General features: G+C 27.2%; 4 protein-coding genes across 8 annotated transcripts; 2 read left to right on the forward strand and 2 right to left on the reverse strand.

The window, feature by feature from the left end:
• Positions 1–487: 487 nt before the first annotated feature.
• On the reverse strand, positions 488–1,126 carry LOC143433261 (52 kDa repressor of the inhibitor of the protein kinase-like). Its single transcript, XM_076910548.1, has 3 exons — positions 925–1,126; positions 553–741; positions 488–500 (listed from the first exon to the last, which is right to left on the reverse strand). The coding sequence occupies exons 1-3, from the start codon at positions 1,020–1,022 to the stop codon at positions 488–490; spliced, it is 300 nt and encodes a 99-aa protein (XP_076766663.1). The 5' UTR covers positions 1,023–1,126.
• Positions 1,127–1,974: 848 nt separating this feature from the next.
• Positions 1,975–2,971, forward strand: LOC143432867 (nucleoside diphosphate kinase 6). Its single transcript, XM_076909820.1, has 3 exons — positions 1,975–2,169; positions 2,346–2,649; positions 2,721–2,971. The coding sequence occupies exons 1-3, from the start codon at positions 2,092–2,094 to the stop codon at positions 2,897–2,899; spliced, it is 561 nt and encodes a 186-aa protein (XP_076765935.1). The 5' UTR covers positions 1,975–2,091; the 3' UTR covers positions 2,900–2,971.
• Positions 2,972–4,339: 1,368 nt separating this feature from the next.
• Positions 4,340–6,975, reverse strand: LOC143433104 (uncharacterized). 2 transcript variants are annotated; one of them, XM_076910237.1, is made up of 6 exons: positions 6,867–6,975; positions 6,700–6,789; positions 6,070–6,619; positions 5,068–5,373; positions 4,760–4,896; positions 4,340–4,673 (listed from the first exon to the last, which is right to left on the reverse strand). In XM_076910237.1, exons 2-6 carry the CDS (start codon positions 6,731–6,733, stop codon positions 4,513–4,515), a joined length of 1,188 nt encoding a protein of 395 aa, XP_076766352.1. In that variant the 5' UTR covers positions 6,734–6,789; positions 6,867–6,975; the 3' UTR covers positions 4,340–4,512. The 2 variants fall into 2 exon arrangements, with proteins under 2 accessions (XP_076766352.1, XP_076766353.1); XM_076910238.1 differs by lacking the exon at positions 6,867–6,975 and having other exon boundaries at positions 6,700–6,849.
• Positions 6,976–9,429: 2,454 nt separating this feature from the next.
• Top2 (DNA topoisomerase 2) lies at positions 9,430–17,852 on the forward strand. 4 transcript variants are annotated; one of them, XM_076909642.1, is made up of 24 exons: positions 9,433–9,659; positions 9,759–9,833; positions 10,624–10,949; positions 11,047–11,290; positions 11,377–11,763; positions 11,903–12,142; positions 12,219–12,324; positions 12,403–12,555; positions 12,627–12,796; positions 12,896–13,106; positions 13,184–13,772; positions 14,279–14,510; positions 14,574–14,773; positions 14,861–14,996; positions 15,077–15,376; positions 15,598–15,831; positions 15,905–16,093; positions 16,173–16,290; positions 16,378–16,515; positions 16,619–16,697; positions 16,786–16,850; positions 16,962–17,075; positions 17,152–17,270; positions 17,416–17,852. In XM_076909642.1, the coding sequence occupies exons 3-24, from the start codon at positions 10,648–10,650 to the stop codon at positions 17,572–17,574; spliced, it is 4,485 nt and encodes a 1,494-aa protein (XP_076765757.1). In that variant the 5' UTR covers positions 9,433–9,659; positions 9,759–9,833; positions 10,624–10,647; the 3' UTR covers positions 17,575–17,852. The 4 variants fall into 4 exon arrangements, with proteins under 4 accessions (XP_076765755.1, XP_076765757.1, XP_076765756.1 ...); XM_076909641.1 differs by having other exon boundaries at positions 9,759–9,829; XM_076909640.1 differs by lacking the exon at positions 9,759–9,833 and having other exon boundaries at positions 9,430–9,758.
• The last annotated feature ends 844 nt before the right edge of the window (positions 17,853–18,696 follow it).

The raw sequence follows: 18,696 nt of genomic DNA on the forward strand, positions 1-18,696 counted from the left end.
ACAAAAAAGTATAAAATATAATTTTAATTACTCTTTTAATGTATATTACCTATTCTCTTCTTCAGTTTTTATTGCCTCTTCTACATATATATTACTACAACAAAAAAATATGTATTATAGAAAATTATACAAAAATTTAAAATATAATTTTAATTATTCTATTAATATATATTACGTATTTTCTTCTTTAACTTTTATAGCCTCTTCTGCACATGTATTACTACAACAACAAAAATATGTATTACAGAACTATAAAATCATACGTAAAGTAATTACAATAAAATATAAAATATAATTTCACGTACTTATGTAGTTCTTTTTCTGTAGATACATTTTGTTTTGTAATTTCATTGGTGTTATCTCTGAAAAAAATTTGTTTGTTTTCCATTTTTGTATATCATTTATATGTAATAATAAGTAATATGAATATGTCAAATTGTCCTAATAATGATTTAATTATTCTTATAATATCATGAAATTTGATTTTTTATGATACAAAACTATTTTTATTAAATTAAATTATGTCAAAACGATAATCATTATTAAACTTACTCTTGATTAGGATCAGGTCCCAATAATAGTGTTGGTACAGCATCTGGGTGAAGATGAGCTCTACATTTATGAATTTTGTATAATTTTTCCTCAAAATGTAAATGGCACAGACGAATATTTCTATATGAATATTCTGGACCTTTACGTAGTAGATCAAATCTTTTACATGCTTCTACCCATTTTAACCATCTGTAATATAAAATTGTATTATTATACTGCTAAAAAGAAATATGGCATCAAAAAATGATAGGACAAAATTAAAGTAATTCAGCAGTTTATAAATATAATATTTATATATCTATAACATATATAGATATATAAGTTAAAGATGTTATTTATGTAAAAAATAATTATTATGAAACAATATTATACCTGTCATGTTCCTTTGGAAATCTAAAAAAGTGTCGTTCCACATCTAATACATGTACGCATCCCAGCATCGCACAGCTTGACATCCCTTTTGTGTTCATTTGTTAATTATTAAATTAATACAGCAACACCTGAAACAAAGCTAAGATCAAAGTGCTTCCAAGAGAATATATAACTAAAAATATTTATATAAATTAACAATTCTCTGAAATTATTTATCAAAATATTTATAAAAATCAACAATTTTCTTAAATTGATCCTTTTTCCACCTCTTTCGCTTTTTCTCTCAAAGCCTTTGAAAGAGCTTGAACGTGGCTTGAACGCTCTCAAGCAGCTTTCAATAGGCATTGAATTCCCTCCAACTTCAGCTTCAGGTTTGGTTAGATGTTTAACCGTCTTTTTGACTGCTAAGAAAGAAAGACAAAAGAAGAAGTAAAGAGCAAGGAGGCAGAAGCTCAGATGGCATTGCGTTCGAGATCTCGATTAAGCGCACGCGTATTCAATTTTGGGTAACATAAAATCAGGAGAGTTGCGATACTGTATCCTGTGGTCACATTCTCAAAATTATTACAGATCGCCCTTCCCAGTATCCCACCAAAGATCCACATAAAGAAACACATTTCGCATTGATTTTCGATCATACCCAGTGGTTCCTCTAGATATTCGATAAAAAGTCACGCTGAAGCTATTATCAGACCAATAGATCTGCACAAATTAAGATACACAGGTTAATTGTACAAATTAAGCTTTAAGGCTCTTCATATCCTTCGAAAGACCACTGCTCTTCTTCACTTCCTTTGACTTTACTTTCCATTTTTTTTTAAATCTTCCTTAACAAAGTCCCTAAAAATAAATTAAATTCACACCAGATAATAAATAATAAATAAATAAATAAATAAATAAATAACATTTAATAAATTCACACAACTTTTTTAAAAACTTCGAGTGACAGTAGAGGATCTATTATGTGTATATTTCATTTCTATAATGACTATTTTTAAAATTGTAATTTCTGAATGAATTGATAGTCGCATGCGTATTGCACATATACACATATTCATATGTGTGTGTATATATGTTTACAATGTTTCTGAATGAAAAATTTGTTTCTATCACATTATGAAAATTCATAATTTTTACAAAAATGAAAAGTAACTAAAATACATTGAAATGCAATCACAAAAATATTTACAGCTAACTTTGGCAATAATCAAACCGCATGTTGTTAAATCTCCTTTTGTGCTCCAGGTACGCGAATATGTAACCTAAATTGTATAAAATTTTATGAGATACGAATATATGTGTACACACACACACATGTACACATTATTTTTAAATAATAGTAAATGTGATATTGACAAAAAAACTGGCTTTTATTTCCAGACAAGATAATGGTAGTATTAAAACATTCCTGTCTTTTTTAGAGAATTAGAGATTTAATAATAGACAATAATTTGAAAATTGTCAGATCACGTAGGACAGTGATTATGCGAAGTGAAGCTGAATTGTTTTATGAAGAACACAAGGACAAATTTTTTTACAACCGTCTCTTGACATTTATATGCAGTGGTCCATCAGATATTCACATTTTGGCAGACTATGATGCCATTGTTAAATGGAGAAAATTAATGGGCCCTACAAAAGTATATCAAGCACAATACATTGCCCCTAAAACAATTCGTGGAATGTTTGGACTATCAGATACACGAAATGCAACACATGGTTCTGGTATATTTTCTACTTTTAAAAATTTTTGTTTACAAAACTGCTTAATATCTTACAAAAGAAGTGTTTTTTAGATTCAGAAAAATCTGCAGAGAGAGAAATAAAAATATTTTTTAATAATTTTGATTTCAAAAAATGGTATGAATATGAAGAAAAATACTATAATTTAGGACAACTTCATTTTAATCCAATAGCTTTTCTACATACAATTGACACAAGTTCTATGACAAATGCAAATCAAATTGCGAAGTAAATATTATAAATAGAATAGATTTTCATTAAGTATTTAATAATATAAAATTTTGTTTAATTCATACAAATGTGTTTGTAAATATAATTATTAATATATATATATATATATATATATATATATATATATATATATATATATATATATATATATATATATATATATATATATACATATATATATACACACACACAAACATATACTAATAATTTTACGTAGGATAGAATTCAGGGACAAGTATAACATTTCTAAAGAGAGTACTACAATAGCTTGAAGAGAATAAGATAAATCAATATGTTGGTATATTATTTTATTTTATTCTTGTATTGTAAAGAACATTGTTTTAGCAATCACATTTACATTTATATTTGCCCAAGAATTAAAATGAATATCTTTTATCTATACATAGATTGCATGGTTTTATCAGAGCGAAAGTAATTCAAAAATATACGATAAGTTAAATGAATGAAACTTCAGGAAAGTTACATGAAAATGTAGTAAATATTTCAATCATATAAATGGTTATTAAATAGTTTAATTTTTCAGAATGTCCTTTTACATTTTGATTTTAAAGGTATTTATTTATTTGCCATAAAATTACTTTGCCACAGAACACTTAGTGAATTCCATAAACTAGTAAAACATTATAAAATAGGAGAGGCACTTAAGGACTTTCTAAATTAGTTCATCTTTTAACTACTTCCATTCCATAAATTGAATTGTGCTCTAGACAGGCTTAGTTAATACAACAATAATTTAATTTTCATGCATCTAAAGGGTGACATAAGTACATTTGCTGGTGTACCTATAATATAATATGTTAACATACGTGGAACTTGTTAGCAAGTGCAATGCTAAAATCTATTTAAGATTAGCTAGACTGTATGAAAAAATTGCAAAGAAATTTTTTTGTACAAATAACAAATTACTGCTAGCTCAAAATGCACATCTTAAGTGGAACATGTATGGAATCATCTGAATATAAATGCAGTCAAACGTTGCAAAAATAATAAAATCTTTCTCTGAAGAGGATTCTCAAAAGAGTACAGTTTGAAATAAACCAAAATATACTTGATGAGTTGTGAAAATAGTGCGTCGAGAAGACTCATAGAAGAGACGTCAAGCAATTAAGGATATCAAACTTAATACTAACTAAATACTCTTTTCAATCATTTTGAATATCATTTTCTTCATAGATTAATTTTTTGTTAACTTTGCGAAATTCAAAGATAGATTTGTTTTGAAACAGTATTTGCGTTTAAAGTTCATCAAAAGAGAAGATGTGATGCTGACTAGTATACTTATATTTATGTCGGGAACAAAACTGAACAAACCAAAAAGATATTAGAAGCAAGAGCAATAACAATATTTTGACTAATATTGTACATCAATAAATGTTATAAATAACTTTCAATATCTTGCATTAGATACATGTATTAGTGGCAGAAAATATTTACCAAAGTTTGGAGAAAAATTCAAAAAACGAGGTGATGTAAAAATCCTGTAGAAGTAATTTTACTTAGCAATTGTTATAAAATTAACAGCCAGATTGAAAGCAAAAATAAAGATGGACTTAGATTTTATTTTTAAAGTATAGAAATGTTGATGTAAAATAGTTAAGCATTCATTTTTACATAAACTTTAGGCCTTGAAAACACCTTTATGCCTTCTTCTAATTTATTCAATTGCTTTTCAATTTCTATCTTCCGTCGCTGCGCTCTAAGTGTATCTATTTTTATAGGCATCATATTCAATTCATTTACATAATCTTGGTAATCTATAATAATAATATTAATTTAAATAAATAACCAGTTTGCATAATAAACATGATTCATTTCTAAATTAACTTATTAAATTACATACTTTTTTTCAACATTTGTAATGTTTCTTTACGTTCACAATCAGGTAAAGGAACATGCCCTTTTGGACAATTAGGATCTAATTCTTCTACTTTAGCTTTTTGTATCTTCTCTTGAATTTCCTTTCTATTTTTAATATACCTAATAATCAAAGGGTTTTTAACAAAAAATTTTGCAATTGGTTTGTAGTAAAATTCAAGGTATAAACAAATAAATTAATTGCATATAAGAATTACAGTATAAACTATTTTAAAAATTACATCATTGAATATAGAATATGAATATTTATGTTTTATACTCTTCTGTACATACTTTGGAATTACACCTATGCGGTAATTAGTAGGGAGAACACTATCGTAGTTGTTATTATGTTGTGTCGTAATTTTATTTGTCATAGAAGTATGATCCTTGTTTAACTTAATAAAATTTGTTTCTTCTTTAGGCGGCAAAGTTCTAGGGTTTCTTTTGTTTTTGTTTTGTGCATTTTTTTCAAGAAGTTGTGTATCTCCTCGATCTGAAGGTGAATTTGCAACATTTTTTGGAAATTCTCCAATTTTTTCATGTGTCTTGTTTTTATCTATTGGTTCATCTATATTTAAATTTTTTTTTGAAGAATATCTGTGTAGGAAATTTTGTTAAACATTAAAAAAACTGTATATATGTCATAATTATTTTGCATAGTAATAATAATAGTTATATTAATATTGCTACAAAGTTAATAATTTCCTATATCAAGATTTCATAATAGCTGTCTAGAATTAAGTAATAGCAACTAATTGCTGAAAAGTTACTGGTAATATACATTGAAATTGCAACAAAAAACAATCAATGACAAAACTATAACAAAAGTATATAAAATATGCATACAGAAAAAGAACCTGAACAAACATAATAAAAGTACCACCTTATCACAAAAAGTACAATATATTACAGATACATCTCTATAAGGATATTCAAAAATAAGATATATGAGGTCTATTGAGATTTGACTCTATACACAAATAATACTGTAGAAAACGCTAATGTAACATAAAACAGAACAAACAACGTATTTAATGGGCATACTGGTGAAAAATGCTATCATACAAATAAAGTATAAAATAAAGATTACATGAAACTCATCTGTAACAACAGAATTAAAAATATTAATTTAGAAGATATACATAATACTATTAATAACATTATCATTGATAAAATTTTATAGATGAAATTTTATCAAACAAAAACGCGATAAATATAAATAACAATAATAATAATAATAATAATAATAATAATAAAAACATACTGTATAAAAAGCCAAATTTATATACATACTTAATTGTTCCTTCAGAATATAAGTTATCAATTTCCTCAGCATTCAGTGTTTGAATACCTTGATTTTTAACTTTAATTGTAATTTTCGCTGTGTCATTATCTTCAATTGAATGATATAACAAATTAGGATCCGATGAAACCTTCTCGTGTAACTCTTGTGTCGATGTATGAAATTCTTTATATTCCTTTTTCCTTCCAGTGGTTAATGAATTATTTGTTGTATACAGTGTCTTCTTTGTACAAAGATTATTTTTATTTAATACTGGAGTACTACATTTTTTACATAATCCTTGATGTTCATCTATTTTGCAATTTACATTTGGATCTGTATCAATGTCATTGTCTTTTTTTATTTGGAAACTTGAATTCAGTTTTGATAAGATGTTTTGAGTATAATTACAATTATTTCTATTACTATTACCGATCTTTTTTTTTCGACCATAAATTTGTGAGTTTTGTGTTTCTTCTATTTTCTTAATCATCCGATATTGTTCTATGCGCCGAAGATTTCGTACATTTTCGTATATGAAATTCTTTCCTTTTACTGGTTCTAAAAGGAAAATAATGTGTGGATAATGACAAAATTGTTGTTTTAATGTTTCTTATTGATTTCATAAATAATATCCTTACTTGTATCAGGAAAAATGCCTTTTAGTGTCGTCATTTCAAAATACCATTCAATATTATTATTTAATAATAATCATTTCATTCCTCGTTGATCTATAAAGTAAACAATGTAATTTACATTGCAATCATGATTAAATATGTACTACTTTAACAATTATAATACTTCTAACTTAATAATTTTTAACGCATAATTTCATTTCTTTCGTTATCATCGCTGCCAAATGAACTATGTTATTCATAAATCAAAATATAGTACGCATAAACATTGTTGGGGATTCAGTATAACCAACATTTTTCTTATTATGCATTATACAACAGAGTTGGTAATCATGTTCATCAGTATTATTCACGACGTAAAAACCGCAGGACAAAGCAATGCAAAAGGACAGCGGTTTTTTAAAAAATTCAAATTTTGATGTTGAAAAATTGCAAAATTAGATGTACGTAATTAAACGAAAGTTTGTTACACATATAATAGTATATAGGATAGTATAATAGGAAATCAGAGAACCAATATTATAAAATTTTTTAAATTTTTAACTGTGATGTAATATTTTAAGTAAACACATATCTAAGTAGAACATAATGTGTATCATATTACACTTCATTTATATAATGGCAATCCCCAAACGATATAGTCGTACATTTTTAGAAGCTCATCATAATTTCAAATATAAAATTCAATCATTTGTAACACAGGATGTTCCATTACGAAGATAGTATATCTGTACACGAGTGGATTCCTTGTACAAAAGAAATGGACAATATAAGATGTTTTCTTTAAAAAAAAAAAATTAAGTTTAGAAATTTACGCATGCATGCACTTGCTATGCTCTTGATAATTTTTTTACGCGAGGTAAGTTCTCAGGGATTTCCCGATTGTTAGACGAGGAACTGGTGTAGCGCCGAACTCGACGAATTAAAGTTGCCATGGTGGCTTACTTCTGTACGCATAGGACCCCAAAACGAATAGGAATCTTTGACCCGTAAGGGAGAAATTAAAGAGAAACCTGTCTTCCACCACATGAACTCGTTGGGACCACATTGGAATTGCGTGCAATGTAACAGCTAGTTATATGGTCTTCTACTTATTTCGCATGCAATCCTCAATGACCTCCCCATGGATCCATAAAAAAATACAAAGGAATTTTGCTTTTCTTAATTATATTTTCAACATATTTCAGGTTCAATTATACGGGTTCGAACAATATTTTCAAAAATCTATAACGACTGATTTTATTGAAATTTTGGAGATAGCTTTATTATGTATAAAAACGATATTTATGGAAAAGAAAATTTTTCGAACAACGTGAAAATTAAGACTCAAAATTTTGCGAAAAATGTTATAACATTTTAATATGAGTACTGACGAGACGGATTTAAAGAAATTTAGATGAAATCCAATCTACAGAATATAATAATATAGGATTGGTAATATAGTTCCAATGATATAAAACGTGTTTAACACTGATTTAAAGCACGCCAATTTTTAATTTCCATTAAGGTTAAAAAATAGATGTTTTAAGCACGAACCAATACTCATAAACAAGCAAATGAAGATATGCTTTTATATAAAAACATTCAGTGCTATATATTCCACTGTTACCTCCTTAACTTTAAAGTTTCTTTTTTGCATTTGAATAAGCTGTATTTCTATGCTACGCTGTTTTTTTTTTCTCTATTTGTCTTTTCTTTTCATTTATTTTGCACCTTTTGTTACTAATTTTCTAAATTAAAGTTTCAAACTCATTGAGTGTCATCCTCACGAAATTTGAAATATTTCAATAGAATTTTCAGAATATTTTATACCTGTTTGGAAAATATTGCACACTCTTCGGTCTTTATTTTTGGCAACATTTTCTGAAATTGAATGTTTGAACGGTATGAAACATACTTTTTTGCTACAAGCAAATTTATAATATTAATATTTATTATTAAATATTTGCATGTAATAATTTTATATTAGTGTGGACTAGAATTAAAAGTAAATATTTTCAGCGTGATGTACAGACTAACATTGTGTATAAACAATTTTCCACGCTTTGTCCTAAATACATGGTTCTATGAAAGAAATGTGTCCACGCCAAAGAAAATTCGGAGTTGTTACTGCCGTAGATCGAGCAGCAGCATTAAATAATTATCCGAAAACGTATATATATATATATACTTGTTTTGTTTATGAGTATTCATTTGTATTAAATACAAATGAATACTAGTTTTTTCATTCTTAATAGTAACCAAAAACGCAGGTGTATTTATACAAAATATTTTAAACAAACATTACAAACAAGTTTTAAAAAGTTTTTATATAGGTTTCGCACACATTTGCTTCTATGTTTGCAGATAAAATTATATATGGATATAGATTAGACTTAATACGAACAAGATTGAACGTATCAACACCGAGTACCATCGAACTTGTGTTACAAGACGGGCACCTACTGTACACACTTTCATCTTTGAAAGGTAGGAACGCAGTTGATAAAAGAAAGTTTTAAAAGATGTTTGATACATCCAAGGGATAAAGAGAGAGACAGATACTTGTAAATAATTACTATAATATATATACTGAAATAGCTGAAATATACTGAAATTTGAATTTTTTAGTAAAAATTATTTTCTTTACTGAATTAAACAAATGATAGAAATATATTCGTGTGAGTTCATTTAAATATTCTATTTATTGTATATCGAACCAAATAAAACTGGTACGTGTTAATTTTGTATTGTTTTCAGAACGGCGTCCATAACATGAAAGTGACTCGAGCCACTTGTAAATGGATAGTTTACCCTGTAGCTTCGTGTAGGCATCAGTTCGCTATACAGGGTTCAGACGAAACGTAGAATAAAATTAGTATGTTTTTCGTATAAGATCGTTCATTCAATTATTAAGTGAATAAAATAAGTAACAAAGAAGACAGTATGTGCAACAATTAATTCGTACGAATTATTTCTTCATAGTGGTACGTTAGTTAACAACCTCACTTTCGATAGAGATTCTATACTTCTCCAAATTTCTGTTGTCGACGCAACTCAATATTTTTGTTACAATTTTATTGCAGGTAAATCATAAGGATAATTCATAACTTAATGTGAATTTAACAATTTTTCTTATTTTTGAGAGACTTTTGAGGTTTGTACGTATTGTTTTCGAAAAACAATGTTTATACGTCAAATTGGCGTCGTTTATCGTACTAACCAATTGCATAGAAAACGTTTTCCCGCCATATTAGTATGTTCCGGATATGAAAATTTTAAGAAATATCAATTTTACGTTTTAATACAAATGAAAATGTACACATTATGATTTAAATATATTTATATTTATGAACTTGTTGGTTTATTATTGTTTAATTTTATGTTTGTGATGTGTTTTGTTAGTACTGCGGTCATATGATGATTTTTTTGTACGAGTAAAGAATATTACACATTTTAAATTATTTTATTTTTAATATATGTGGGATATATATATTGTCAGCAATATAATAACAAATAGAAATTTAACATAATAAATAATTTATATACATGTTTTTAAATAAGTATAAAATGATTAAATAATAATAACAATAACAACAATGATTTCATTGTAATTAATATTAATAATTATTTTAATAATTTTTTATTTCTTAATTACTCTATATATATTTGATCCAAATGTGAATCTTATTTTTAGCTGAAACATAAATTAAAATTTTTAAAAGGAAAATTAGTTATAATAAAAATTATAACAAATATACATGGTATATTTAAAAGAAATCATAATTTCAATTATATAATATGTCTTTCTTTAGAACTGAAATTTATATAAGTCAATATTTTTGTTGTTTCAAAGATAATGGAAATTAGTTTTATTCATATTTAACATATTAATATCTTTATAATATGTTAGAGATGTTTTATCTGCATTAACATTTTAATATTTTACAGTTACCTGAAAAACTTTACGCTACAATGAGTGCAAACATAGAAAATGGTAGTGGTGATAATGTACCAAAGAAAAAGACTATTGAAGGCATATATCAAAAAAAGTCTCAATTGGAACATATTTTATTGCGTCCAGACACATACATTGGTTCCGTTGAACCAGTAACAGAAATGATGTGGGTTTATGACAAAGAGAAAGAATTAATGGTACAAAGGGAAATAAAGTATGTTCCTGGATTATACAAAATATTTGACGAAATTTTAGTAAATGCAGCGGATAATAAACAGAGAGATCCTAAAATGGATGCAATTAAAATTGAAATTAATCCGTAAGAGTTTTTCTAACATATTTTAAGAGTTTTGTAATATCTAATAACATACAATACTGTAAATGTACAATTACTAGATAGAAAATTCAATTTGTAGAGAAAATAATGTTATATCTGTATGGAATAATGGTAAAGGTATTCCAGTGGTAGTTCATAAAGAGGAAAACATGTACGTTCCCACAATGATATTTGGTCATTTGTTAACATCATCTAATTATGACGATGAAGAGGAAAAAGTAACAGGTGGTAGAAATGGGTATGGTGCCAAATTATGCAATATTTTTAGTCATCGTTTCACTGTTGAAACAGCATCTAAGGAATATAAGAAATGTTTGAAACAAGTAATTATTTTATATAAATATATGTTTAAAATATAGATGGGTTTTACTTTTTACAATATGTGCATATAATATGATTATATCTGTAGACATGGAGTAATAACATGGGGAGTGCTAGTGAGCCCAGAATTAAAGATTTCTCTGGTGAAGATTTTACAAAAGTCATATTTACACCAGATTTATCAAAGTTTAAAATGCAATCTTTGGATGATGATATAGTTGCTCTTATGTCCAGAAGAGCTTATGATATAGCAGCTTCTACTAGAGGTGTTAAAGTCTACCTTAATGGTACTAAAATTCCTGTCAAGAATTTTAAAGATTACGTTGATTTGTATGTCAGGGGAAGAGAAGACGAGGTTGGCAATCCTCTAAAAATTGCTTATGAAAATTGCGGACCTCGTTGGGAGGTAGCTGTTTCGTTATCTAGCATGGGCTTCCAACAAATGTCTTTTGTAAACAGTATTGCAACGACAAAGGTAATAAATATAAGGGAAAATAAAATTAATTATTAATTACTTAACTTATTTTCTATTATAAATACAACATGTCTCTCCAGTGTATTGTATGTAATGACATGGTATAACGAAATAATGAAAATATTAATTTTGTAAACAGGGTGGGCGGCATGTGGACCATGTTACGGAATTAATAGTAAAACAATTAACGGAAACATTAAAAAAGAAGAATAAGGCTGGAGTAACGATTAAACCATTCCAAATAAAAAACCATTTATGGATTTTTATTAATTGCCTTATTAATAATCCTACATTTGATTCACAAACTAAAGAAAATATGACATTGCAACCTAAAAGTTTTGGATCAAAGTGTGCGCTTAGTGATAAATTTATAACATCTGTAAATATTAAAATACATTATTATTAATATAATAATTTCTTAAATTTGTAAGAAGTTTTTATCTTTTTATGCATAGGTTACAAAAATTGGAATTGTAGAAGCAGTTTTAACATGGGCGAAATTTAAAGCTGATAGTCAGTTACAAAAACTGGGACCTAAATCGAAGCAAAGAAAATTACAAGGTAATTTGCATATATACTTGCACACACTTGTGTTAACATAAACGTATTTAATATTTTACACAATATTGTATATTTCAGGTATACCGAAATTAGAAGATGCTAACGACGCTGGAACTAATAAATCATTGGAATGTACACTTATATTAACAGAGGGAGATTCAGCTAAAACTATGGCCGTATCAGGAATTTCATCAATAGGCAGAGATAAATATGGTGTATTTCCTCTAAGAGGTAAACAATATATAAAACTATATTTTTTATATTATTTATAAACTATAATTTTTAAATGTTTAAAATTTTAGGTAAACTATTGAATGTAAGGGAGGCAACACATAAACAGATATTAGAAAATGCAGAAATTAATAATTTAATAAAAATTCTTGGCCTGCAGTATAAAAAGAAGTATGAAACTAGGGAAGATTTAAAAACATTACGATACGGAAAGATGATGATAATGACTGATCAGGATCAGGTTAATTTTTGTTTTAATAAATTTCATATTTTCGTTTATTAACGAAATTAATCTTAATTGTATCATAATAATATAACTGGGTCATATGTATGTTTTAAGGATGGTTCTCATATCAAAGGCTTACTAATCAACTTTATTCATCATAATTGGCCGTCGTTGTTAAAATTAAATTTCATAGAGGAATTTATCACACCTATTGTTAAAGCAACGAAAGGAAATCAAACATTAAGTTTCTTTTCAATGCCAGAATTTCATAAATGGAAGTCAGAAACAGATAATTTTCATACATATAAAATCAAGTACTACAAAGGTTTATATTTTTCTTTTGAAACGCATTTCTTTCTATTTGCTTATTTATTGACATACATAAAAATGTTTTTCCTACAGGTTTGGGTACTTCTACTGCTAAAGAAGCAAAAGAATATTTCGAAAATATGGCTAGACATAGGATTCGATTCAGATATGATGGTGGTCAGGATGATCAGAATATCATCATGGCATTCAGTAAAAAATGCGTTGATCAACGCAAGGATTGGTTAATGAATCATATGGATGAAACAAAAAGAAGAAAAGAAATTGGTTTAGGAGAACGCTATTTATATCAGAAGGATACACGTACTGTATCTTTTTCTGACTTTATTAATGTAGAATTAGTTCTGTATAGCAATTATGATAATGTTCGGTCTATACCTAATATGATCGACGGTTTCAAACCTGGACAAAGAAAAGTGTTGTTTACGTGTTTAAAACGTAATGATAAACGTGAAATAAAGGTTGCACAATTAGCTGGCTCAGTTGCTGAACATTCAGCATATCACCACGGTGAAGTCTCTCTTATGTCAACTATTATTAATCTCGCACAGAATTTTGTAGGAAGTAATAATATAAACTTACTTCAACCTATTGGTCAATTTGGTACAAGACTCACAGGGGGAAAAGATGCAGCGAGTCCTCGATACATCTTTACAATGCTTAGGTATTCGTACATATATGTACATACGCGTGCACGCACATATACACGCAGAATATTCTAATACTCTACAGATAGTGCTTAAGGTGATTTACTCGTTATTTGCTATTCGTTCTGTGTATATACAAATGACAATTAATTAATTTATTCACTGTTCATGAATAATTCAATATAACTTTTACTCAACACTGATTCAAGTTACTTATTTTAATTCATCTATTTAAGTTCGACGACTTACCAGTGACGCGTACTCAATATCATCGCCAGAACTTTATCGCTCTGTATCTTCTATGATTGCTTAGTATTTTTTTTAAAGAATAATTCGTTCACGATTACTTAACATATATCCCTTAAACGTTGTTTGTGGAGCATTGGTATCTTTTTGTGATTATTAAAATTATGGTTCGTTTAAACTATATTGAGAAAAGCATTAAAACTTCAGTTAGATGGTGTTAATTGATACTATAATTATGATACAATAATTAATACACTAATTTCTTTACTATCCACAGTCCATTAGCAAGACATATATTTCACAAACATGATGATGCTTTATTGAAACACGAATATGATGATAATCAAAAAATTGAACCTGTTTTTTATGTACCTACTATACCAATGGTATTGGTGAACGGTGCTGATGGCATTGGTACAGGTTGGATGACAAAGATACCTAATTATAATCCTAGAGAAATAATTGAAAACTTATATAGAATGATGGATGGTGCTGACCCAAAACCTATGGTAATATCTTTTAAAAATATGTTTCATTTTCATTGTTTATCTACCTTTTTATATATTTTGCAGGTACCATACTACAAAAACTTTAAAGGAGTTATAGAAAGTTGTGGAGATTATAGGTATGTTGTCAATGGGGAAATTTCAGTGATAGGACCAGATAAAGTTGAAATTACTGAACTTCCAGTTGGAACTTGGACCCAAGCGTATAAAGAAACTGTATTAGAACCAATGTTGCATGGAACTGAGAAAACTCCGGCTATTATTACGTAATTATTATTAGCATTGATATATTGTAGAACAAATTTATAAGAAATATTGTTTATTCTTCTTTTTTCTTTATGATATTATAATAGAGATTACAAGGAATATAATACAGATACAGCAATACACTTTATCGTGATGTTGAATCGTGATAAACTGTTAGACTTGGAAAGAGATGGTCTTCATAAAGCATTTAAATTGCAAACAACAATGACAGTTACATCCATGGTAAGAAGTACATTATGTTTTACTGAAAATATATAAAATTTGTTTGAATCTCGCAATAATTAAATTGGTTTTTATTACAGTGTGCATTTGATGAAAATCAATGCCTTCAAAAGTATGATAGTGTTCTTCAGATATTAAAAGGTTTTTATAAAGTAAGATTAGAAATGTATCATAAAAGAAAAGAATATTTAGAAGGTATTCTACAAGCAGAGGCATCGAAACTTTCAAATCAAGCGCGATTTATTGTGGAGAAATGTGATGGCACTTTAGTAATAGAAAATAAAAAAAGAAAAGATATGATAGCAGAATTAATTAGACGGGAATATGAATCTGATCCAGTTATAGCTTGGAAATTATCACAAAATAGGGAAGAAGTTTTAGTAAGTATTAAATTTTAGTTTAAAGCGACACATTCGATAATTCATTAAAGTTTCATTATTATGCTACATTAGGAAGCTCAAGTAAGTAATAGAAAAATATGCAAACAATATGGTATTTTGATTGGAAGCATTATTTTCATATAAAATATATATATATTTCGATTTAGTTGTTTCTTATACAACTTAATTAATTTTTCCTGAATTAAGTTATATGTTAATAGGAAGAAATAACTGAAAATGTTGAAAATGAGGCAGCTACATTACCTACAACCATAGAGAAGGAAAATTTTGATTATTTATTAGGAATGACATTGTGGAGCCTTACAAAGGAGAAGAAAGATGAACTATTACGTCATAGAGACGAAAAGGTGGCAGAATTAAGAAGATTACAAGCACGTACACCTATTTCTTTATGGAAAGAAGACTTGGATAACTTATTAAGTGAATTGAATAAAGTAAGCAAACTTTTTTCTTATTTTGAATAGAGTAGTATTCAGTTTTTCTTATACACATCATATTTGATTATAGTTAGAAGACAAAGAAAAGAAAGAAGAACAGAAGTCGAAACAAAGTATTAAAAAACCACCATCTAAGTATTATGTCTCTGACGATATTCGTCGAATAATACCTACAATCGACACAGAATTGAAAAGAAAAATTGAAAAAGCAGATATTGTATCCAAGGATAAAAAAGAAGGCATAAAAAAACTTCAAAGGGTAACATAGAATGCATTATCGAGTTTATCAACTTTCTTATTTTTTAATCAAATTTTTTATGTTTTATGTAACATATTAGATAAAGAAAGAATCAATGGAAGATAAAGATGAATTTGATGCACTGGTTGAAGCAAATTCCAAATCTCTAGATGACAGACTGAGTGATTCAGTAGAGAAGAAAGCAGGCAGCAAGAAAAGTATATACGCACTTAACATTACTTCGACTAAATAACAACTTTGATAGGAGTAATAAATAGTAATGTATTGTTTTTTCTCCTAATCAGGACTGAAACAAGCGACATTACAATTTAAGTCAACAGTGAAAAAAGAAAAAAATGAGAAGAAGAAAGATGAGGATGATGACATTGACTTTGGAAGTATTTCTCCTCCACCAGAACCTCGTGCATCTCGTAGAACTGCAGGTATTAATCTTTAATATATTATAAATATGTACATTCATTAAAGAATCTGTTCAGGACAAATATAAATGTACTGTATTTTTTAATTCTGTTTCAAATATTACAGCTAAAAAGAATTACAATATGAATAGTGAAGAATCTTCTTCCAGTGACGAAGTGCTTAGTGTTTCTTCGGACATGGAACAGTAAGAATTTTAATTATAATTATATGTATGATATTGTATAAACATATGAAGTGCTATTGTCAAATATCTTTTCCTTTTTCTTTTTTAGAAAAGCAAAACCTGCCACTATTATTAATAGTGACTCTGATGATATCTTCAAAGTACATAAAAAACGTAAGTAACTATTTATATATAGTATATTAATAGTAAAAATATAGTGATTATTGTGTTACTCTATTTTTATATGTAAAATATTAATCATATTTTATGTCTTTTCCGTAACAGTTAGTTCGGAAGAACTTTTTGATTCTTTAGTCGGAAGCTCTCCAGACAAGCAACCAAAACCTGCTGTGGCATTCAGTGAAGATTCATCTTCAATATTTTCACCTCCAACAAAAGGTAAAATCGTTAATATCTTACAATACTAAGAGCCATGTTAATATACATTAATCATAAAATATTTTGTCGGTATTAGCTCCCGCTAGAAAGAAAACTGAAAACGGAGGGAAAGGAATGAAGAGGCAATTAAAAAAGAAAGTAGTTTCATCCGATTCAGACTCCGACGAAATCGTATTCTCAAGTAAACAAGCTCCTGTAAGTAGCGACATGTTTCGCATATTTTTAAATGATAATTGTTATTAGAAAATGTGAAAGAAATATTAGGTATCAATTTTGTATAAATATTCATAAACATTATAGACGGTATATTTAATTATATAAGATTTATTTCATTACACAGATGAAGAAAAGAAAGAAGAAATCTGAATCAGAGGATGAAAGTATTGCTAGTACAGTAGAAAGTTCACCAGTACCAATACGAAAAAGTGCCGGTCGTGTTCGTAAACCTGTTTCGTATGTTGTTAAGTCGGATGATGACGACGAAGAGGATTCTAATTGATCAACTTTGTGCAGTAGTTAAATGGTATAAGCAAATAAACGGCACACGTTCCAGGAACTTTAAATTGCAAAGACAATTTCAAATTGAACCATGAACGAAATTGTTAATAACAATTTTATGATCTCATTTAAATTGAATTTTTAAAAATTTTGTCTTGTTTTTATCAAGGCATTGGTAATATTGTATGTTTTATATAATACTGTACATAAATATGAAAAGTAGAATATTTTAAGAGAATTAAATTTTACAGTAATAATTAAATTATACATATACATATACATATACATATAAATTTTACAGTAATAATTAAATTATACATATACATATACATATACATATACATATACATATGCATAGAATGTATGGAATGCGATATCACATTTTAGTCATGAATAACTGTATAACAGCTGTATATTTAAATGTTTAAATAGTATTGATTTTTTAAAAATACTTAACTTTTCTTCGTTTTTTTTTTTTTTTTTGAAAAGCAATTTTTGAATACTCATTTTGTAAAAATAATTAATAAAATAACATATTTTTACACACGTTGAAACACTACTTTGTATAAATTTTTCGTTTTAGAAGCAACAGATTATTGTAATATAGGAAATTTAATATCAAGTAAGCCTAACTTCCGTTATTGTAATAATCACGTAATAAATGAAAAAGTTCATTTCATATATACAAAATACAAACATAAAATACGCGTTTACACAAACATTTTAAACATATTAACTAATGATTATACAACTTTTATTAATAGTACTAATATGATATGGAAAAATAATTGATGTTCTTCTATGTATGCTTGATAATAAGAGAACTTAGATTTACAAGAATGTGATGGTAATTTTTGCACTTATAATGAACTAAATATTAACTTAAATATTAAGATGCATTATGTGTATTTAATTAATTTTCACATTTCTTTCTATTTATTTTTGATCTTGTATATTCGATCAATTTTATAATGAAGCGTATTTTCTTTATACATTTGTCTGACATATCATGAATAAATAATATTGATGTGAAACTAATTGTATCAATTAAGACATTTCATAATACATACAATTGATGGCCTACATTGTATGTATAAAATTTGTATAAAGATAAATAATCTAA

The sequence above is a fragment of the Xylocopa sonorina genome, chromosome 2, assembly GCF_050948175.1.
Source record: "Xylocopa sonorina isolate GNS202 chromosome 2, iyXylSono1_principal, whole genome shotgun sequence".
Lineage (NCBI taxonomy): Eukaryota > Metazoa > Arthropoda > Insecta > Hymenoptera > Apidae > Xylocopa > Xylocopa sonorina.